Consider the following 23,529-nt stretch of genomic DNA (forward strand, 5'->3'; position numbering starts at 1 on the left):
ATGACCAGATTGAGTGCTCTGTTAATGATCTTTCTATGTTGATCTGTCACGTATATGTCAATTGCTTTCCTGGTTTAAGCTTTCTGGAATGCAATTCACTGTATTCAAGATATAATAAAAGAGTTTTATAATTGAGAAATCTGTATACTTTTCCGCCAGCTTGTTTATAAGTCCTGTATTTTCTGTGGTTCACAGAGTATTCTGATTTATATGCAGCGAATTAAAGGCACACAGCTAAACCAGTTGCTAACTTGATGTATTCAACCCCCTATCAGAAGATTACCAATTCTTGCTGCAATCTTTGTGTGAGTACAGATGTTCATATCGGCTTAGTAGGGGCGGGCAGTTCAGGAACTCTTTGTGTTTTAACCATACCTGCCTTAGGGGAAAACAGGATACAGAAGAAAGCTGGGACAGCTTGGAACAGCAACAAATTCCTTCATCTAAATATGTCTGAATTTGAGTCAACACCAGGAAGTTCCTGCGTCTTCTAATGAAGAAATTGGCAGTAAGTATGTGTTGGGCTGTGTCCTATGGAATTTTGTTCAGTAAGAATTTCTTCATACTTGGTAAGCATATTATCTACTATTGATGTTGATCTAGATCTCAAACCACGAAGTTCCAAGATTTTAGGCACCCAAAAAGTGTTAGTACAGCTAACAAGAACTTTCTCTCAATCGTTTTAATGGATCTCAACCAGTTAGACATACGTAGGATACTTTTCATTCCATTAAACTGAAGTCTTTTGTGAAACAATCTCAAACATATTTAATAAGTATCTGATTTCTGAATAGTTTTGAGAGACAGAAGAAGAAAAATCCAGTTCCAGAAACCTTCTAGCATCAGGAAATATCTTATGCTTTCACCTGTGTCTGTTGTAAGAAGTTGAATCTAGGTTGTAGGTAACTATGCTGATTATAGTAATGAAACTGCAGTACAAAGAAACTGATGATCTCTGTCTCCTATCATGTAAGACTTCATCATTTAGAATCTTAAATTCTGCACAGAATTCGACAGGTAAAATGGGAAGACATAAACTACAAGTTCATATGCTTTTGGTGAATAGGGGCTGCCTCTATCATTGTGACCGCAGTAGCATGAAGGATCTTTATTTCACAGTTATTTTTCTATCAATTAAAAGGTTGATGTCTTTTAGAGGGTGTTTCCTTCTTCCTTTCCTGCTTGGGAAGTTCTTCAGATTAGGTTACGATTTCTAAGTTAATAATAATAGAGATGAATAGAATTTTGTAAATGAAATTTAGTTGAAATTAGGACAAGATTTTAAAAGGCACTGGTACTTCTCTCTTCCAGTGTAATGACAGAGAGCCTGTGAATTAAAAGGAGACCTATTAAGGTTTGACTCCAATAACCTTTTTTTAAAATCCGTATATTTACATATTTCCTTTGTTTTTCAGTTTTATCTGTGACTTCTATATCTAAGAAGGCAAGCTGTCATCCCTGTTCTTAAATGGAAACATGCCTTTGTTCAGTACAATGAAGTATTTTTATTTATTATTTATTTTGTACTGCTTTCCTTGAAATGTTGTAAAACTGTCCCCTTTTCTAACACCTTGGAACTCATAAAGGGAATGTTCATTACTGCTATTACAAGGTGCTTGGTTTCTTTCTGTAATTTCACCCCAACTTGGCAATGCAGTTTCTCAGTTACCATTTCATTTGGCCTGTAAATCAGTCTGTCTCTGTAGCATGCAATGCAACCACAAATGCAAACTAAATGAGAGCCTAACCTGAAAAGCACTTTGTATGGCACGTTCCAAGGCTGTACTTTGTAGTACTTATGCATGCTTTGTTCCTTCCAAGAGGAAATGGTGAAATATAGTGAAATATACAGAATCATAATACAAGTAAATACACAGACGCAGGAAAAAGGAGGGGATAGAGTGAGAATGCTTATGTATGCTAATAAAGAACTGAGGGGTTTTAAAAGAATCTGAGAGCTCAGGGTTACAGCTCACTGTCTGATGCTTAAACTAGAAAACCTTAATTTTTCAAACTTTAAGAGAAAGATGTTTAAGGGATTAGATATGCTTGTTTCTAGAAATACTGTATCCAATGGTATCAAAAAGAAAAAGCCAAGTGAGAGAACATGGAAAAAAAACAGAGCATAGTATTATATCTTTAAGCAGTACATGTGTGACTGTATTCAGTTGTTATACAGAAATCTATAATTGCATTTTTATCTTATTATACAGGAAAAAATGTCTTTACAAAAGGCAAGTGATTGAAATGCACAGTGGTGAATGCTGATATCTTTTTGCCTAACAAAAAATCAGAAGGAACTTGCTGCCCAAAGGTTCTTAGTTTAATCCTAGCATACCATTGTTCTTCTGCTGTGTTAGGTGCAGAAAATACGCCTTCTGTGTAATAATGGGAATAAGAATCTGCGTATGTTTCTTATGGCATGAAATTACAGCATGAAATTATAGGTAAGTTGTTAGCCTCTGTATCTTACTTTTCTAAATTAGCAAGGACTGGGAAGAATGCTGTGCTGTCCTGCAGCATTTAATGTGTCATTTGAATGATGCATACTTTAGGTGTACATCAACATCTGTTGTTGCATTAATACTGTGTCTGTTTCAAGTGCTTTAGAAACAGTAAACATGCAAATGTTTTCTCTTCCTATTGAAAATGACAGTTTTCCTGACAGTTTTAGTTAGGGCTGAAAAACACCAAGCACTTTAACTCCTGTTTGCAGTACATAAAACTGACGAGGAATGGCCATGTCTTTAAGTTACCAGAATCTTTCAGAATTTCAGATCTTCAAACTCTCCATAAGAACTTTTTATTTTTTTTATTGTATAGAAGGAATTTAAGGTCAAATGGCGTAGATTAAGTGGTCAATTAAAACTATTTTAATTTTAATACACTTTCTTTATATTAAATTTTATAATGTTACATATTTAAAGACTAGTTTCTGAAACTAAAGGAAGTGATGTGAAATATGTTATCCAAGTACCAGTCCTGAAGAGTTGTACCTTTTTCTTTGATTACCTCTCAGCCAACTGAAGCAAACTATTACTTCCAAGTTTTTGTAAGCCACAGTACCCAGGCTGTTTCTAAACTTGTCTCCTTTCTAGCTCGGACAGGAACACCTCTTCATTTTTGTTTTACTTGTAAACAGACAGCCCAACAGCTCATAAAAATAAGCTGTTGAAGTGGCTTATCTCATGTCTCAAGGCTTGGTATACCAAAGCAATGAGCAACTTCTATAGATTGACTGCAGTCCTTTAATGTTAGTCTCTTAATCCTTCCATGTTTTAGTCCCTGGTTACTCTGTAAAATCACAGAGACTCTGTAGGTCTCCTAGCTCCCTGGCTTGAGTGAATACCATCACTTCATGCTGATTTCATGCTGGGAGAAGATCGAGACAGGTGTAATATCCTCATACTCTGTTTCCCACAAAGAACTTGAGTCACTTGAACCCAACCAAAGTCAGCGGTGGAGCATTTAAACCAGACAGCAATTTATAGTATCAGTGATGGCCACAAACATGCAGGTTCCTGGGTCACTCCTGATGCAATCAGCCTTTGCTCCAATATACACCCTCCTTCTGCCAGCTATCCTCTTTGCTCATCACAGCTTTTGATCTGATTATAGTAAAAACAAATAAGATGGAAAAGAACAACAAGTGAGGTTTTCTGACAGCTCTCTAAACTGGCTAGACTTCTGAGGCTGTCTCATGGTGTGAAGGCAATTTCCCTAGTTCGTCGTTCTCATACATATTAGGACATAGGCAGACAAGATCAGGTCTGCATCTGGTTTCAGTATAGTGCCCCATGCTCATCTTAAAATGTTGTTCTCCCTTGACTCATCTCCTTTTTCTCCCTTCTGTCTCTTTAATTGTTTTCAGAACATGACCTAAGGAAGATGACCACCCGTAACTGTTTTATAATTGTATCAAGCTCTCCTTTCTCTGGACAATCTCAGTAACCACTTTAGGTGAGCAACTCACTTGCCCACTTCACACTTTCATGTCTCACTCCTGTTTTCTTGCCTTAGCTTGGACATTTCCAGCTCAATGTAGCTGTAAGAGAGAGCTTAATCTGTTAAGCTTTTCTGCTGTTCTGCCCTTGGGCACTCCAGAACATGTAATCCTGCCTATGACTCAGGACAAACATCCGGCTGTCACATTAATTCAGACTTATGTCTAGTTCTTCACACTTAGGTTACATCTCTGTTAAAGGCTCCTTTCTGTGTAATAACTTCCGCACAATTAAAAACTCTCATTCAGGTTCCTGTTATTTCACAGCCAGAGCGCTAACTCCCTTCCTATGGCCCAAAAATGCAATTCTGCCTTGCTCACAGTTAACTAGCATGTTCCTTTCTAGAGTGGTCTTCCTGTCCCGTCACTCTTTATATCCTTTTGATGACCTTTCATCTTCAATTACATAATAATAATCTATCGCTTCCACTTTTCTGATCTGTCCTAATGGTTGATATCTGGCATTCCAGATGGTGAATGGACCTCAGATTGACCCAAGTCATCACCTTAAAACTCCATTGCAAATCCTACAGTAAAGACATGGACAGAGACCATTGTCAACTATGACAACCACTAGGCTCTCTCCTCTCTCTAGCATCTCTTCTTATATCATTAAAAAATAGATTCACCCATGTGGGATTTGATGTATCTATTTCTAAAGGAGTTGCCAGAGCATATGTCCTTTGTGATTTACCTTTTCAACTAGAGGAAATAATGTGCAATTGTGTCTATAATACAACCATTTTCAATCTGATAGCTGTGAGGTTGTGTGTGAGGGTCACCTTCCTTTTTTTTTAAGCTTATGAATATTTTATTTCCTTCTTTAAAACATTTATTTCTGACTTTATGAATTGTCTTTTCTTGCACCTCAAATGATGAACTGAAGATTGTAGTTGATATATAAATTTATAAGTAGATTTGTTTTCTGTATTCAGAACTGTGATATGAAACAATAATGGCCTGAGACATGACTCCTCCAGAGGAAGACAGTTTGACAGTAGACAAAAACAAAAATGCCTGGGCCTCAAGGTAGAGTACAAAGACAACTCTTAGCTTATTCTCTCCAGTCTGGTGTTCTGTTTCTACTATGCTTTTAAAGTGACCTATTGCATTATTTCCTCTTCATTTTTGGTGACAAATAGCCCAGGGTAGGGTGAAAACTCAAGCGTTACAAGGAAAATAAACTATGTATCCTTTTAACAATACCACATCTCTCTGTGGTCCAGTGCTCAGCGCTGGTGCCCACACCACCAGGTGGGAACAGTCCTGGAGACATGCAGCATCTTGTCTCAACCAGACCCTGAATCCTACTCACTCAATTCAGGTATATCTGTGGTCCTATCAGCACGCAATTTAAAGTCATCTTGCGTAAGTGTACTAGATTCCTCTATGAAACAGTGCAATTACCTTTCAACATTGCTTTACAGACTGGATGTGAGTAATGTTTTGATAAACCATCATGATACTTCAGAAATGTGAACTGTCTCTGTAAACGAACTAGCAAACTTTCTGACACCTTCCTGTTGTGTTCCTTCCTGTTGAATTTTCTGCAGTCGTCTCCTAGAAGTACCACCTGTTTTGCTTATTTCTGTCTTCCTGTATGAACTATGGGTGGTTACAGGAGAAAAAGTAGGAACACTGTATGAGCTGTCATTCCATACCAGAAGTACTAATGCAGCAGTATTTCTCGTTGTAATTTTAGCTTCTGTTTCTTTTAACAAGACTTAGCAGGACTTAGTGAATAAAATACGACCACCCCTATTCTTCATTAAGATTGAAAATAAGATTGAGGTACAGAATAGCAGTTCTGGAAGCTCTTCTGAGATGTCTCCTTCTGGCTAAAGAGGAACCCAAAGTCAAATTGAAGTACCCCTGGTTGATTTTCACCAAGCAGTACTGACCAGCTGCTGTGACTTGTGTAGTTCCTTAGTAGTCCCAGAATTGATGGAATTTGTCTTTCTCAGAATGGTAAAATCTGTCAGTGCTGTGGCCAGCTCGTCAGAGGGAATTTTGTATTCCTGAGGATTTTACTCTGATGTGGGTTTGTCACTCATTTTGCTATCTGAGAAGTGCAAATTTACTTGACAGGTTAGAATATTCTAATGCAGACTACAAGGACTGAAATGCATACATATTATACTGGAACGTGTTTGCCTAGGTGTCAGTCTGTGTGCTTGTGAACACATGACCGTTAAATTGTATTTAAATTACGAAGTCCCCTATGAATTTGAAATATTCCCAAAATGCCAACATTTAAAATAGAAGTAATTTATATTTAGATTTGGGAGTGTTCCTTTAGCATTATAACTACAGCAGCCTAGTTTTAGACACACCCATTTTAAAATGTTGGTTTTGATTTCTCATTGTTTAAAATGTCGTGTGTTTTAAAAGTGCTTTAAAATCTCAGAATCAGAGAACTTCCATGATAATTAATCATTTAATACTAATTTTAAATGCATTATTTAAGTGTAAATCTCCTTTCCCTGTTCTGTTGTGTACTAGGTAGTTTGTTGCCTGTACTTCACTCATATTGGAAATGGGAGAGTAACTCTTGTGCCTTCAGAATTGGATTGGAGATGAAGATAGAAAAATCAAGATGAAAGAACTTATTTCTTCTCTCTATCCAAATTTAGATTGAAAACTCTAGGTGGAAGGGAAATGTACTTCATTTCAATCTGCTATTAGTTGAGAGAGATCCTACCAAAGTTTCATAGAATCGTAGAATCATTAAGGTTGGAAAAGACCTCTAAGATCATCCAGTCCAACTGTCGGCCCACCTCCCACCATGCCCACTAAACCATGTTCCTCAGCACCACATCTGCCCTTTTCTTGAACACCTTTGGGGACAGCGACTCCACCGCTTTGCTGGGCAGCCTGTTCCAGCGCCTGACTGCTCTTCATGAGAGGCAATTTTTCCTAATATCCAACCTCAACCTCCCCTGTGCAACTTAAGGCCATTACCTTGTGTCATATCGCTGTTACCTGGAAGAAGAGGCCAACCCCCACTTCACCACAACCTCCTTTCAGGGAGCTGTAGAGGACATTACGGTCTTTCCTGAGCCTCCTCTTTTCCAGATCAAACCATCCCAGTTCCCTCAGCTGCTCCCCGTAAGACCTGCGCTCCAGACTTTTCACAGCTCTGTTGCCCTTCTCTGGATGCTCACCAGGGCCTCAGTGTCTTTCTTGTATTGAGGGGCCCAAAACTGAATACAGTGCTTAAGGTGTGGCCTCACCTGCTGGGTCTGCTGGCTGCACTATTTCTGTTAGAAGCCAGCATGCCACTGGCTTTCTTGGCTACCTGGGCACACTGCTGGCTCATCTTCAGTTGTCTGTTGACTAATAGCCCCGGATCCCTTTTCTCCCTGCAGCTTTCCAGCTACTCTGCCCCAAGCCTGTAGCGTTGCCTGGGGTTGTTGTGACCCAAATGCAGGACCCAGCACTTGATCTTAAAGCTCTTACAGTTGGCCTCAGTCCATCAATCCAGCCTATCCAGATCCCTCTGCAGGACCTTCCTACCATCAGGCAAATCAGCATTTCCTCCCAGCTCAGTGTCAACTGCAAATTTACTGAGGATGCACTCAGTCCCGTCCTCCAGATCATCAGTAAAGATATTAAACAGGACCACCCCAATACTGACCATGGGGAACACCAATAGTGACTGGTTGCCATATAACTGCGAGAGATCAACTTGTTTTCAAGTATTAGTGTTAAGACTTTCTTTCCAGTTTTGCATAAGAACCTTTTCCTCTGTACTTTATGTAAACCCTAGGTGAGACGTTTGAGTAATCTAGTGCAATTTATCTACAGAATGATGTTACGATAGTATATTTGTGTTGTCTAGTGTCTTAGCAATCCTTTTACAAGGTAACAATAAGAATATTTAGAAGAATCTGATGTGGAGAATTTTTTTTCCCAAAAAGGAATGTAAATTATGTACAAATTAAGCCCTGCCCTTTTTTGGCTCCCAGCCCAGCCACCAGCTACAAAGGAACAGGAACAACAAAAGAACCTGAGCACACCTGAACAGCTGTTTGCCTGAGTACCTTGTGTTACTAATTGTTCAGCAAGACAAGTCTCATCGTCTTACTTGAACAGGAAGCACGAGAAGAACGCTGACATCAGGATTCTACTAAGGGTACTTACTATTTCTTTAGCTATTTTTAAGAACTTGAAGTGTTTGAATCTAACTTTCTGTGGGGAAGTAATTTCTGCATTTCAAAATTTGAAATGGCAGTAGAGGAGCTAGGAACTCATACCACACATACTGCTTAAGATGTAACTATGCATAATATGCGGAGTGCATGAATAAACTTCTATAAAATCTTCAGAAACACGGATGCTACTGATTCTGGAAATATTTTCTGATATGCAATTGTACGTATTGAAAATTTGTTTATTTCTAGTTCATCTGAAGCTGATGCGTGTTCAAATTCTATTAGTGCCTTTTAAGAAGGAGATTCGTAGAAAAATCTTCAAACTTATATGATAGAATGCTTTTTGATATAATCTACAGGTAACATATGAGGAGGTATTAATGACAGGTGTCAGCATTCAAATATATGTCATTTAACAATATGTTTTTAATGGCATACATGACAAGCTTGACTCTAGCTGTCTTTACAGTGTACAGAAAAGTGCATCTTTTAGTGGAATGCAAAGTGAAATAATTCTTATGGCTTAAAGCTACTGCATAGCATGATTTAGAGATGTAAATTTGATTTTCCTTAACATGAGAAGCATATCTGTTTTAGTTTAATAGTTCTCATTTAAATTGTGCTTGGAAATGTGGATTATTTTTCATTTTTTAAGTATCAGGATATTTTTCAACATTAGGAGCTCAAGTTTCCATTGTTATGCTATTTGTTTCATTGAATTTAGTGAGCTGATATTGGTGATGAAACAGTGTAGCAATTGGAGACTGCTACAGATTATTTCCCTGTGTCTGAAATCAGAAAAGCTGACCAGAAAAAAAGAAGAATGTGAAAAAATTATAAAAATTTAACTAATTTAACAAAATAGTCTGTAACTGTGTACTGTGGGGTGCACTTTCTGTGGTTCTTCTAGTATTTCTTTGTCACTCTGGAAGTGATGCAGCTGTCAGTTACCAAACATGGACAGTTCTGCGTAATAAATAAAGAGAGCTTAGATCCTAATATGTAAAGGCCATGCAAGGGATCAAGACAATAAGGGCTGTCTGATGCAGGAAAACTAACTGCATTAATTTCATGTGAGTATACCATGATTTGGAATACCAGCTATTAATTAATACTAATTAATAAGAAGGTGTACAGACAGTTAACTCCTATGGAATTGTGTGTCACGGATTGACCATAGAGTCATGGAATCATTACAGATGGAAAAGACTTCTAAAATCATCTAGTCCAACCATCCACCTGCCACCAATATTGCCCACTAAACCATGTCCCTAGGTACTACATCTGCCCTTTCCTTAAACACCTTCGGGGATGGTGACTCCACTGATTCCCTGGGCAACCTGTTCCAATGCCCAACCACTCCTTCTGAGAAGAAATTCTTCCTGAACTTCTATGATACTCTAATCAGTCTTCCCGAGTAGATAAAACAGCTGTATACGAATGACCTGATGAAAAGAAATATCAACAGAATTTGGTAAGAACTAGACAGAAAATTAAACATTTTTACATAAACAAAAACGTTTGAAATGACAATGAATTCTTGTCTTTACTGAAGAACTGTGATCCAAACATGAAATAAAATAGATTTTTAAAAGCAGATTCAAGTCCTTTCTAATATTCATTCTCTAACGTTTTTCCTGACTATTTGGCTAACATTGGTTTGTCTTAAATATATCGGAAATCAGTGAATCTTCAAGGATATAGTATTTGATATACTAAGCACTGAAAAATGTAATCACATCTGTTGATATGATTATATTGCTGTGATAAGTTCTAGTAACTATAGTATCTCTAAAATCCTATAATGTCTCTTCATTTCTATATAACATGAAACTCGTAGATAAGAGGAAAAGACCATATTGGAATGTAAAAGTATCCAGATTCATTACAAATTTTACATAGAGATACTGTCACCAAAATTTTGAATTTGTATAACTTAAGCACATTAAGATAACAAAATAGATATAAATAAAAATAGTACAGTTACAGAAGGATCATAGTAACATGAAATTTACTGAAATTCTTTAGATTCCAGAGTACCATGCAAGAATCTTCAATACACTTTTTATCTTGCAGCCGTGATGCAAGAAGGAGCCACAGAGGAACTTCACAGGGACCTCCTATGTGAGAGCAAACTAACTGAGCACGCAGGACCACTGGTTAAAAGCAGGAGGACAGTGGTGACAGGAGGTGGAGGCTACCTGGGATACAATCTGGGATGTGCTCTTGTCAAGGCAGGAGTTGCTGTTGTTCTATTTGATGTACGAAAACCTAAATGGGAAATTCCAAATGGTGCAGACTTTTTCAAGGTATGTTGAAATTGCCTATTTAACAGCAGTGAAATAAAGTCATACTACTTCTATGCACGTTAGCAAGTTTACCTCTTAGGAATTTTTGATAAGTTTTTCTGTGAATGGTTTTAAAGACAGTAAGAAATCATGGTAGAAGATCTTTGTATGCATAAGTAACCAATTAAAAGACAGCAAGCAGGAGGAGTCCAAGTGGTCAGTTCTCTGTGTCGCCAGTGAAGCTCTGAAGAGTTCTGTTTTGAGATGTGCCATTCAACACATTCATACTTAACCTAGATGAAGGAGTGAGCAAGGAAGTGGCAAAGTTTACTTCCTTGTCAAGCTAGTTATTTGGAGTAAAAATGAGAGAGTGGGACAGGGAAATAATCATTACATATGTAGCATAACTTCAGTACAAAGAATGATTAAGGAAACTAGGGCTTTCCAGACTGGAAAAGAGGTGACTTGAGAGCGGAAGATCTTCAGACTGTGAGAAGCATGGAAAGGCATAGAGATTGACTGTTCACTGTTCAACACAGTACAAGAAAGAAGGGTCATTAAGTGAAATGAGGAGTCAGATCAGTATAAACAAGATAGGTTGTGTCCTCGTGCAGTGGGAAAAAATGCATATACAAAGCCTTGCCAAAAGCTTTCTTCCATTGAGTTTGCTGAATAGGTAAGTTAAATTAAACTCAAGAAATCTTCTGAATAAAAATACATGTTGGTGGAACAGTGTTCTGGAGTATCACATAAGTGATCACATAAGTGTCACGTAGGCTTGCCCTGTACCTGCTCCTCTTCCTAGAGTAACCATTTATGAGTCCTGATTGCTTTTGATTCATAACAGCTCAATACATTTATTTATTATATCTGTAAAAGAGAGAGAACAAAAAAGACCTAAAATATTGAATGGTCCACAACTATCTGTGGAGAGCAGCAAACCCCAGTACTCCCTGATGTGAACGGACGCTTACGCTTCAGAGTTGTTTCACCCACTCAGATTTGGGAGTCTGAATGTGCAGGCATGCACTAGCACTTTGTGCAAGGTTCTTGTCATCTTACACAAGTTCTAGCTAGACAGGGTATCATCTAGATGATCTGGACTGAGTGTTTAGCATAAGAACTCTTAACACCATCACTAGAATTAGAATGTTGATGGCAAAGCTGAATGTAATCACAACATTCCTGTCCCAGGGGCTATCAAGGCAGTGACGCAATTCTTCTAGCCATGTCACCATGTGGGAAGGTGGTGAGGATGGCAGAGGAGGACACATGATGCTGCTCTGCATAGCTGTGCAGTGGACAGAATAATGGACCAGGCAGACTTTTAGTCTGACCCAGAATGGCTGTTCTTATGTTCAATTTAATAAACAGCTTTTAAAAAACATGGAACAGTGGTAGAGTATTGTCAACAATTCAAAAACCATAGGCTTGATTTGTTGATAATGTACATCTACGTAATTTGTTTGGAGTTGGTGCACTGATGCTAGTTTACATCTTTTTAAAGAGACTCAAGGGATCTGGCTCAAGCAGTTTTCTGAGAAAACTGCTATAGAATGTAATTTTTTTTAAATTGCCAAGTATAGGTGAATTACCTACAAAATGAAACTACAAAGTAAGATATTAAGGCACAGATCTCTGAGGCGAATTATCAGTGATTTGGAGATTACAGATTTTATTTACACTGTGTAGCTATGTCAGCATTTGATTGATGGTAAGAAGCGCAAGTCAGCCATGCTAGTGCAATATTTTTGCAAACTCAGAAGAAAAAGTTGAGTTAAAGACTGATCAGATGGTCTTTTAATCATACCTGCAGCCATATCTTTTCTTGTTATTCTATCAGTTTCACCATGATAAATTATATCTATTACTTTAAAATCTCATGATTTGTAAAGAAGTGCACTATCTTTTTATTGAAATACCACACTAACTTACACTAATACAATTTAAAATTCATGTAGTGTATACTCTTCTGTTTTAACCTTGAACAAAACTGTAATTAAATTTGTGTTTCTGAGCACTTAAAATAAAGCTTAGGTAGCCAAAGTGACTTTTGTTCAGATGGCGCAAGCCAGATCTTAAGGTGCGACTGCTAGCAGAAAATGAGTTCTCAAATTTGGTGATTCCTTGGCAAACAGCTGAACTCTCCTTGCTATGTTTTAGCATCATTTGGGCTTGATTCTCCTGCCCTTGAGCATATGCTGCTCCCATTCAAGTCAAACAAGTTTTGCCAGCCTGCAGAACTAAGTGTGAAAACATGCGTTGTAATTGAGGCTATCAAGAGTCACAAGTGTTTTGCAATACAATATGAAGAAAAGTCTTAGTCATGGACTTTTCTCCATGTTTGTGATGCTTTATTTAATGTTAGTTGAGTATTGTGAGAAATAGATCAGAATGACTTTAAATTTTTGTTAATAGCCATATTGAATATTGATGATATGGAGAATGCAATGAGTTCTATCAGTCAAAATCCATTTTTTTCTCATTTTACAGGGTGATGTAAGGGATTATGAAGCAGTGCTCAAAGCATGTGAAGGAGCTGATTGTGTGTTCCATGTGGCTGCTTGTGGAATGTCAGGATTAGAACAAGCAAGTACAATTTTCCTAACATTTTCTCTTTATTCTTGTGAAAGAAAAGATCCATCTGCATACAGCAGTCATTGAATATGGTTGAGTGGTATTTAGGTGAGAAAGAAGTTGATTATAAAGGCCTAGTCATCCACTCAGGGAACAAGGGAGGTGTTCCTTAAGTAGTAAATGTCAAAGCATGAAGCTAAAGTGCTACTCAGAGAAAAGCAAGGCAATTAAAAATGGGAACTGCTAGAAATCTCTGTATGTCAGAAGGACAGAAAATTGTAACACCTAAAAAGAACGAAGGCCGTAGCTTTTCTAGGTCTATCAGGTTTCTAGGTTGCAATGACTGTATTGTGAATGTGACTTGATAAATTAGATTTTATGCAATTTTTTTTATAGCTTGAAAAGAAAGAGCAGATTGAATCCATAAATGTTGGTGGCACTAAAATAATAATTGATGGTATGTACCTAGACTTTCTTTCTTTGCATCTGACCCAAAGCAACTGAATTCAAACAGCTTCTAATTGGATATTTCCTGTGTTGATTTGTCATTTAAAAGAGGCTCTTCCCCACCTTGATCTCAGAGTATGATGTAAAGCTTGGTGTGCAGAACAGGGCCCTAATGTAAGATAACCTACAACAGATTTAAAATATTTCATCTTCCTAATACAGAAAATTAACTTTTTAGATGGAATGAAACTCAGATTCCATTACAAATGGTAGGAGGTTTGCCACTGGCTTGGACTGAGGATAAGTTTTCAACCTGGACTTCATTCCATAGCAGACCAACTTAAACTCTCCACCATGTAATGGTTTATCTTTTTCCTTCACTATGTGATGAATAATTATTATATTTTTCTTCATCGAAACATCATGAGAGATATTAAACTTTGTTGTGTTGTAAACATTTAGGTGCCATAAATGTCCCAAGTATATTTAGCTATTATGTTACCACTTTACTATTTATATCCTCATTGACCTTATCTAAACTGATCCTTTTCTATTATATACTGATTTTTAACTAATATCTGCTAACAAATGTCAGCAGATTTCCTCTTGTATATTCAACTCCAGAGAGAACATTTCAGAGTGTATCACAAATTCCAAAGCTACGTTCTCTTTGCTTTTCCATCAAAACCCAAACAACAACAACAACAGAAATCAAAAAGCAAAATGGCAAAAACAGTTTTAATATAGACCCATTTCCATCCTGCATGGGGATTACTGTGGGTTCTCACTGAAAAATGGTAATTAAAGTGAAGTGGTAGGCAAGTAAAGGTCTAAATGAGCTGGAGGGAAAAAGTTGCAACATCTTACCTTCTCACCCCAGCATCTGAACCCACAGAGACATGTCCTGTCATATTCCTGTAGGCTCCTAACAATGCAAGAGTCTGGGAGGAGTATGAACCTTGTGGTTCCCTGTTAATCTACATTTTAATAACACATTATTGTATTTTCTTCCGAATACTTACATCAAAGTAATTACTTGTATTATTTTCAAAATGAGCCAGCAAGCTGACTGGACTGACCGCTGTGTAGATTCCAAAAATTTTAACTTTGTGAATACTAATTTCCTTAAACTTTGGGAGCATTGCTAAATCAAAAGAAAATGCATGTTACTGAAGTTTGCAATGACACATGCAGCAGAATTTAGATACATTGCTCTCAACTGGAATCCTTAATTAAGACTTTGTTTTGGAAATTATACCAGTTTCGTTAGTATATAGCGTACCACTGATTATGCATTAACAGTGTATGTTTCCTGCTAACGTTTGTTGGCCATTTGTCTCTTATGAATGGATTGACACAGAGTTTTGTCATACACACTGGAGAGAGCTAATTATTTTCTCATATCACTGCTGACCTGCGCAGATATCCAGGTAACTGTGGTGCATGAAGCAGAACTGCTTGCTGCTCTCTGCAGGGCAAAAATGATGGTCTCCAGAAAGGCTGCTGTCCAAAATCCCTACCTCTGCTAGGAAGCACGTGGTTTTCAGAGCTGTTAGATCACCAGAAATGTTTGTACTCATCTCCTTTTTATTCAGCTCATAAAATAAAGATTTTTTTTTAATAAATGTTTTTAAAAGAAAGCTTTATTTTCCCTGCCAAGAGATTTCCTCTGTCCAGGGGATGACTACAATCTGGTGGAGATATGATAGCTGTGAATACTTAAAGCATTTGGTGATCGCAGTATGAAATATTTAAACAGCAAATATTTGAGATGAAAAATTCCACCTGAATGAAAGATACTATTATGTTAAAAAATTACTTTGTGTATATGTAATATTTGTTTTCAAAAAGAGTTTTCCAGCTCGTATGTTGTTTCTCACTCTTTATTTTTTTTATTATAAACAATGTATTTTTTATAACATTATAGTCTGCAAACAAAGAAATATCCCTAGGCTGATATATACCAGTACAGTGAATGTGGTATTTGGAGGGAATCCTATTGAAGAAGGAGATGAAGAAACTGTGCCCTATTTTCCGCTGGAAAAGGTACTTTGTTCATGTGATGGCATGCCATCTGCTGTACTCTGAAGAGCAGATTACGTGAAGGTTGATGTGGAAGCAGATCAAGCTGTTTTGCTGTAGCTCAGATTAAATTCTATGAAATTATTTTTCATTAACAAAAATTGACCCATGATCAATGAAGAGATACTAAAATCATTGTTACTTTCATATACTGTAAGTAGCCAGATTGAGGATGTTAAAATACCGAAGATGGAATCTGATATTTCACAGGAAGATTTTTAGAGGAAGGGCTTTCAGGGAACCAGCTGCTGTAAATATTGAATATCATGGCCCCCGTGAGCCTTTGCACTGAAGAATATTATTAAATATCTAATTCCGTATCTTTATGCATACTCATTATTGCCTCTTTAATGTTTCCAAACCTTGCTTTCTTGATGCTTTCTTACATCACCTCATGGTTGCTCTGAGATAGTTGCCTTCTTTGCTACAGCCTTTTAGGGTTGTTTTCTAGCTGAAATCTGGAGCTCAATGCACTCTGGCCACTCTTACACTTGTAATTTGTTCTTTCCTGCTCCCAGCACCCTGCTTGCAGCTAAAAGCTGTAATTTTAGATTGTACATCCTGCGTCCAAGAATCCTAAACAGCACTGACTACTACTCTGTTGAAGCCTCCTGAAATAGTTAGTTGGAAATGTCAGTGCAAAGCCTTCACGGCACCCCAGACTTCTAATAAAGCATTTAAGGAATTTACAATTAGTTGCATGTTTCTGAGCCTTAATCATTTGTTTTCTTTGATGATGACCATGAAATAGCAAGCAGCAGAGGTAGATGGTGCAGGAAGGAAGGTGCAGCTGTGGTATAACTTTTAGGTGTAATTTTTAGTATAAAGTATAGCAATACAAAATTCAAGAGATGTGTAAGTCACCTAGTGTGGATAAGTAAGCACTAAACCAGCGTGCACTGTGTCCAGAATCCCATTTAATACACTTGGATGCATTTTACTAAGTTAACAGTAAAAGATAAAGTTGGGAGATAATTGTTTATGATTCAATAGTTATATAAAGATATATTTATTTATAAATACATAGTTTCAGTGGGAAATTGAAACATTTTTGGGAGGTCTAGTTTTTTTATTTCATATTTAACTTAATTATTTTTTTCCAATTTAAAAATAAAATTATATGACCAAACTTACTGTTTGGCTTGATGGGTGTTTTTCAGTACACCCGGCACAAAAAATGTCACATATTTGTTTTTGTCACAAGTGACTGTCTCTCTGAATAATATTTTGAACCTCAGCAATTTTAATTATCAATAACTTTCTATACATAAAAAAAAAAGGGCACAAATTCACTTGGAAGCTAAATTTGTGCAATCAAATTATAAGTCCAATTTGTTTCTTTTTCATAAAGTATATATGTGCCATATCTTGTTATTTCTATTTTGATTTTGCTGAGCAGACGTCTACAGACTGGCTCGATTTGGATGTTATCAGATATAAACATTAAGTCTGCCTTCACAGATACAATAATGCGATTAAAACGTTGATGATATTCTGCCTTTCTTTATAGCATTTTAATCATTACTCTAGAACGAAGGCAATTGCAGACCAAATGGTTCTTGCTGCCAACGGAACTTTTCTAAAAGGTACATCTGAAACATCTGGGTTTTTCCTAAAATTGGTAGTGCTATTCCTTTCTCTGTTTACTGGCTTATCAATAAATAGTATATTTAAAATGAACTGAAATAAACCTACTGTCAGTGGATGACTAACTTCTGTATGTACGTACCAAGGCAGACAGGAAACTGGATACAGACAACAGATGGGAAAATCCAGCATATGTTGCCTTACTTCTTAAAATCATTTTAAAACGTTACCAACTTTACAAGAGATACAGGATTTGTGCTTTTATTACCCATTCTTTCTGTCACTTTGAACATCTAAGCACTGTCCAATAAATCATTCTCATAATACCCTAGAGCTTGCTGTCGTCTTGCAAAAATAATTGCTGCTTCTTAAACAGATTGGCAACATCAGAATCATGTTGACTTCTAAAGTTCCATGTGTATGAATAACTATGACAGAAAATCTACGTGTATATGGCAAGAGAAATATTTATCCTTGCTTTTATATACTTCTTGTTCTGCTCTTGCCAATTTCTCTGAACTGAAATTTAATAGATAAACATTAGGTGGGGATGCAGTTTTAGCTTCATTGATTATCCACTGAGCAAATGCCTGCCACCTGTTAAACTTTCCCACAGAAAAGGTGGAATTGTGCCTATTCCCAATCTGATTACTGATTCACATGTCGAGCTTAAAATATTAATTTTAGTTTAGACTATTCTAACTGATTTGAAAGCCTCTGTTTAAGAGACCTCTTCCATTCTTTTGCGATGCCTTTGAGCCTCAGGCAAGCAAAGTGTCTAAATATAATGAATAGAATGCTTTTCTTCCTGCATTACTCGTGTCTGCAATTATGGAGACATAAGGATTTTATCGACTTTTATCTATAACAAAAAAAGGAAAATTCATTCAAGAAGGAGGCATAGCCATAGGAAAGTTCTGTGGTCAGAGGGATTTGATTTTCCAAGGCTGGTAAGGTAGGATCTTCCACTACTATTGAATTCAATTCTTTACAGAGATGAAAACAACTGGGAAGCAGAACCGTGTAGAATGGTCAGACCGATCCTTTACTTTCAAAATGTAAAATTCAAACAGTGTGTGTAGTTTGCCTGACATATGCTGATGCCAAAACTATCTGACAATGACATTTTGTTCTCTTTCCGAGGAGGTGCCCAGCTCCGTACTTGCGTGCTCCGTCCACCAGGCATCTATGGGCCCGAAGAGCAACGCCACCTGCCGCGGGTAGCTGTACGTGTCACGTAGTCAGCCCTGGAGGGCTCCAACAAGTGGTTGTGGGAGCAGAACGTGAGGGGAAGGAAACACCTGGACTCCAGGTCTTAACAGTTCCCCCATAAAGACTGTGGGGGAAGCTTGGTGACAATTCGCATGATAGCATGATAGGGGCACTGAGAAATGGCAAGGATCAAGCTGTACTTTATGTGGGAAAAAAAAATGCACAGCAAAAGCACCATGGTAGAAGAACTAGGTTTACATTCCTGATCATTTAATGAAAAGGGTGGATTTTTTAAATATGCTTTTCAGTTTCAGAAGAGTACCTTCTCATCCAAACACCATTATGCCATCCTATTTCACCAGTGCATATCAGGGCAACAGTCTTGAATTTATAAAACTGCTACTTGTTTGGTTTTTTCTTGTTGCAATCCTTGTGCTGTAATCGTGCGCACATACAGCAAATTCTAAACACTCAGGCTGAGACAAAATGAAAATAATTATACTGTGTAAGAAATACTCTTCATGTAGTTATTTCTTTTTTTTCTATAGGTAAATATCCAGCGGAGACTATTCAACTTCAAGTTTGGAAATCACAAAGTTCTGATGAACTGGGTTCACGTAGGAAACCTAGTACAAGCTCACTTACTAGCTGCTGAGGCTCTCACCTCTGAGAAGGATTACATAGCTGTAAGATGAGAGACATGGTTTAGTGGGGTTATTGGTGGTAGGTGGATGGTTGGACTAGATGATCTTGTAGGTCTTTTCCAACCTAGCTAATTCTGTGATTCTAAGTAAACAATATAAACAACCTATCCCAGTAGCCTTAGCTCCCAAATAAGTTTCACTTTTGATGCTTGGAGATCAAAGATTCTCCAAAAGATTGTGTGCTAAATTCTCAGAACTCTTGTGTGAATCTACAAGCACACAGTGCAAATGCAAGTACATTCTGCTGGTGTTTTGGCTCTATTTTTGTTCTGTTTTTGAAATGTACTAAAGAGTGTGAGCAGTGTTTGAAATCACAGTGTGTAGTCCAATGAAGGTAGTTTGAGCTGATTTGTGTCCATTCATTGTATGTTTGCTGGTATGTTATTCACCAAATCAACAAAGATAGGTGGGTATGTGAGTGAAAGAAAATGTAATCCAATGTATAGTGTTTTTGTAATTGTTTTTCTCTGCTTCTTTAACAGAGTGGACAGGCATATTACATACACGATGGTGAAAACGTCGTATTTTCTGAATGGATAGTCCCATTAGTATGTACTGCATACACATGTAGCTCTAATGGAATGTATGGGCCCTAATCATGTGGTTAACTAAAAGACCATACTAACTAAATGAAGATCAGCGCACATTAATTACTAAATTATCTAACATGAAACTTACGCTAGGAGAAAAGGACAGACTTATCTCGAAGCTGCACTGGCTTTAGAGGAGGTTTTGAATATGCATTGCTGTGGAGTTTGGCTCTTATTGTTTTAGAGACTTTAGCTAAGTGCATGAAAACTATCAGTACCTGGGACACCTCTTATAGCTATTGGTTAATTCTCTGTTATCAGCTGCAGCACAAAAAGGAAGACATCTAGAATCCTATCTTAAGAGTTAAAAAGAGGCAACATTATCACCAAAAGGCGGGAATTTTAGGAACATGCTAAAGTTTTGATCTTGCCATGCCTACACTGAAAGACTTTCAGGGAAATGGCTTCAGCTGATCTATGGGCCTCTGTCTAAGCATAGTTTCTGTCTTGGTCACTTGCCCCTTGGAAATAGCATTGTTTCACATTTACCATACAATTTAATTTGTAGGGTGTGAGATGGACACCAAAGAAAGAGTGGTGGTGTGTTTTCATGTATTGATAGGAAGATAACTGGAAAAAGATTAGATATATTTTTTCAATATTCACTTTCCCATTTTCATGCTTCATTGCCATCCTCTATTCAATACAAATTCTCTGTTATTCTTTCCTTTTATATCCATTCTAGTTTGAAAAATTAGGATACAGTAAACCCTGGATACATATTCCTGTTCTCCTGGTTCATATAGCAGGTAAAAATAATAAACTACATATTTGATTATTGTGCTATTTTAAAATTTGTTTTGTTAATGTCTCTAAAGCTACATAATGGTTTTATAAAATTCAGGGACTGAGCCATAGGAATTATCTAATTTATTATAATTAATATAATTGTTTATGCCATTTGATATTAATACCCAGATATGGTTTAAAGGCTATTAATAAACTGAGTTCATCATGTACTTAATAAATTAAACACTACCTTCCAGCATCTTAATTGAATCCTGTTGTCAGTAGGGATTATAGGATGTGCAATGTCAATGTTACCTGTTTATTGTTATACAGCTGTCTTATTAAGTAACATTCTATCTCACAGCTGCTGTGATGGAATATCTGCATCTGGCATTAAAGCCATTTTTTAGCTTCACACCTTTCTTGACAAGGAGTGAGGTAAGTATGTAACAAAAGAGAATGTTTATATATTTCTGATCAGAATTCTCATGAAATGCGTGATATGCCCTCTGGACACTGATGGTGTTGGAGTTCTGTCTGTCTGCCCATGGGTTAGCCCATTCAGGGCTTAGGCAGTCAATTTTAAGGCAGTGCTGATTTGTTGTGTGGGATTTCCTTAGTTCTAACTTGTAGAGCTTAACAACCACGAGTGAGAAATGAGTGTCATAAACTCCTTTTCCACTCAGTAGACCAAGGATGTTGTTGCACAGCTTTGGCTCTTTGTCAGCTATATGAACTTATTCTATTAGCTCCGGACAGAATCAGAATCTGAAATTTGTATGTTTGAGTGTCTATCTTTATTCGTGTTTTCAGTTCCACTGTAATATCGTTGTTGACGTGCTTTGTCTGTGTTCTATAAAACCAGATGTTGAAGTCACTTCCATAACTGTCCTTTTGGATTTTAGGTCTGGAACGTTACTGTTACTCACACTTTCCGAATTGACAAGGCACGAGATCAGCTTGGTTACAAACCAAAGAAATTCTCATTTGCAGATTCTGTAGATCATTATCTTAAAACAAGACCTGTTTGTCAGGAAGATCACACATTCCTTAAAACGCTCTTTGCTTTTGGTCTTTTGTTAAGTTTGATCTTTCTTTCTTTCTTCTAACATCAAATAGCTGCCCACCTGTTCCCAAAAAACTAATTTTGTTTCTGGGGATCAGTGACCTGACCACAGTGTATTCCTCAGTCACTATGGAATTTATTGTTCTTATTAATTATTCTTATCATTGTGATGACTTCTCCCCAGTCCTTACCAAAAATAAAAAATAAAAAAATGTGAAAACACAAAGCATATCAGGAAATGTTCCCAAAGGACAAAGCAGTGTCACAAAATCAAAGGAATTCACCATTGATGGGTGCAGGAGGAGTTGTAATGAATCTTCGCTAACGGATTACTTCATACTGAGAATGATTTTCTAAAACTGATAATCCAGAAGGGCAAGGATTTGGAAGAGGAGGAGCCATGGTAGAACCGCAGTGCTGTAAACAGGAGCTGTGGCTCCAATGAAGAGAAGATGGTCTAAACAATGCCTCTGATGAAGCCACTGCTCCAGCTACTGCATGTTAGTGCCAGGAATTATGAGGACCTGGGAGATACTACAAAAATAAGTAAATATTTATAAGTAACAGGTGGTGAGAGGACTGAAAGTCATATTTATGTGAAATAGTTCTGTTGTTCAAAACAATGTAAAAATAAAATGTGTATATAAAATAATTTTTAGGTGCAATAATAAATCTCAACTGAACCAAATACTGCTTTTAAGGAGTCTGTAGACAAAGGGAGAGGGATGGCACATAACTGGAGTTTAGCAAGGAGTTACTGCTGCCTCTCCTTGTAAGTGCAGCCCGGTCGCGCTCCCTGCAGTGCCGTACCCGTGCTGGTGCACTGCTCATTCAGTGAACTGCTGCTGTGGTGTCAGCAGGCAGGCCAAGAACTCAGCCCCGAGTTTGGATGCAGCCTCTGCCTTTTCTCCTTACGATTTACACGAGTTGCTTCCTGGCTGGGTTGTACTACATAAGCTCCATGCGTGCTACGTGTATACATATGATGTGTATCCCATGAATTTTCATGAGGTTACCCATCACAAGGGTTTCTCTCTGCTCTCACCAGGGAGTGGCTGCTCCCCCCCTGCACCCTGTGTGGATCAGGAGAAGTGGCCTTGCCAGGGTGAGTCACAGAGGAGAGTGATGGAAAAGCTCTGCCGCCTGATCATCTGCACTCTGCTTTTATCTTGCCTTTGCATTAGCATTTTATAGGATTTTTAAGACTGATAAGTTTATGGAAACTCTCTCATTGTACCTTTAAATCCACAGGATGCGCAGGAGTGTCCACAGCATCCCTACCATAAAACATTCCTATCTTGAATAATACAGTGACAGGAAAACATGAGCGACCGCAAGTTACGTCTGCAATGCATGTAAGCAAAGATTTATTTTACTCTTTTTAAAATAAACAAACAGTTCTCTGTGCAGTGAAGGCAGAAAGCCTGATCTCTCAGAGACTGGCATTGTCAGATTGTCTTGTCTTTACAAACAGAACTCTACAAATAGAACTGTGGCAGTGGCACTCAGCCCGCTCTCTACTCCTTTCAGGAAACGGAAAGGAACCCAGTGTATCTGAGACCTTTAATCAAACATGACAGAGTGGATACAAGCAGTTATGTTCACCGTTTATCAGCGCAGCGGTGCAGCTGGCTGACGCACAGGCAAGCACTGTGGCAGGTACTGCATGAACCTTGCTTCCTTTGAAATGCAGAGTAAAACCCACGTGTATAAAGTTACTTCACCGCGGGAGCATTTTAACTACATGCAAACATATTTAATTTGCCTTTAAACTAGTTATTTATGAATCTTGCATGTATCACTTTTATTAGACCGATAGCTCAGGACTGCGTCCCAGGTGACACCGATGCTTTGCAGAAGAGGGCTCGGCCAGCTGGCTGAAGCCCAGTGAGAGGAGCATCCATGGGCTCTTGGTTTTGGGTGTTCCTCAGCAAGGAGTAACCAAGGAACTCACTGGCTCTGTGGCTGCAGCGCGGGGAGCCCTGCCGTCCTGCTCCTGGAATGCCAAACCTCTGAGCGGTTACTTCAGGTAAGATGCTTTTACATCTGTACTGCAGTAGTGCTGATTAATGCTAACTGGTTTCATTTAT

At 37.8% G+C, this 23,529-nt stretch overlaps 1 protein-coding gene across 5 annotated transcripts; it reads left to right on the plus strand.

The window, feature by feature from the left end:
* LOC110406014 (putative short-chain dehydrogenase/reductase family 42E member 2) lies at nt 291-22,684 on the plus strand. Of its 5 annotated transcripts, none has more exons than XR_002443198.1 (18): nt 291-508; nt 1,312-1,354; nt 2,361-2,447; nt 3,872-3,960; nt 4,939-5,032; nt 7,972-8,138; nt 10,234-10,466; nt 12,939-13,034; nt 13,419-13,479; nt 15,397-15,515; nt 17,062-17,137; nt 18,282-18,364; nt 18,899-19,036; nt 19,537-19,602; nt 20,330-20,393; nt 20,738-20,811; nt 21,279-21,985; nt 22,488-22,506. XR_002443198.1 is itself a non-coding variant. In XM_021411985.1 (18 exons), the coding sequence occupies exons 8-18, from the start codon at nt 10,239-10,241 to the stop codon at nt 21,480-21,482; spliced, it is 1,209 nt and encodes a 402-aa protein (XP_021267660.1). In that variant the 5' UTR covers nt 291-508; nt 1,312-1,354; nt 2,361-2,447; nt 3,872-3,960; nt 4,939-5,032; nt 7,972-8,138; nt 9,433-9,631; nt 10,234-10,238; the 3' UTR covers nt 21,483-21,864. The 5 variants fall into 5 exon arrangements, 4 of the variants coding, with proteins under 4 accessions (XP_021267660.1, XP_021267661.1, XP_021267657.1 ...); XM_021411985.1 differs by lacking the exon at nt 22,488-22,506 and adding an exon at nt 9,433-9,631 and having other exon boundaries at nt 21,279-21,864; XM_021411986.1 differs by lacking the exon at nt 21,279-21,985 and having other exon boundaries at nt 22,488-22,684.

Source organism: Numida meleagris, chromosome 13 (genome assembly GCF_002078875.1).
Source record: "Numida meleagris isolate 19003 breed g44 Domestic line chromosome 13, NumMel1.0, whole genome shotgun sequence".
Taxonomy (NCBI): Eukaryota; Metazoa; Chordata; class Aves; order Galliformes; family Numididae; genus Numida; species Numida meleagris.

Coding starts and splice junctions, on each gene's coding strand:
- LOC110406014 (XM_021411982.1), top strand. CDS start 10,239: ATGCAAGAAGGAGCCACAGAGGAACTTCACAGGGACCTCCTATGTGAG. Junction 15,516..17,061: donor CCTATTTTCCGCTGGAAAAG/GTACTTTGTTCA, acceptor CTTTCTTTATAG/CATTTTAATCATTACTCTAG. Junction 20,812..21,278: donor CTTTCTTGACAAGGAGTGAG/GTAAGTATGTAA, acceptor TTTGGATTTTAG/GTCTGGAACGTTACTGTTAC.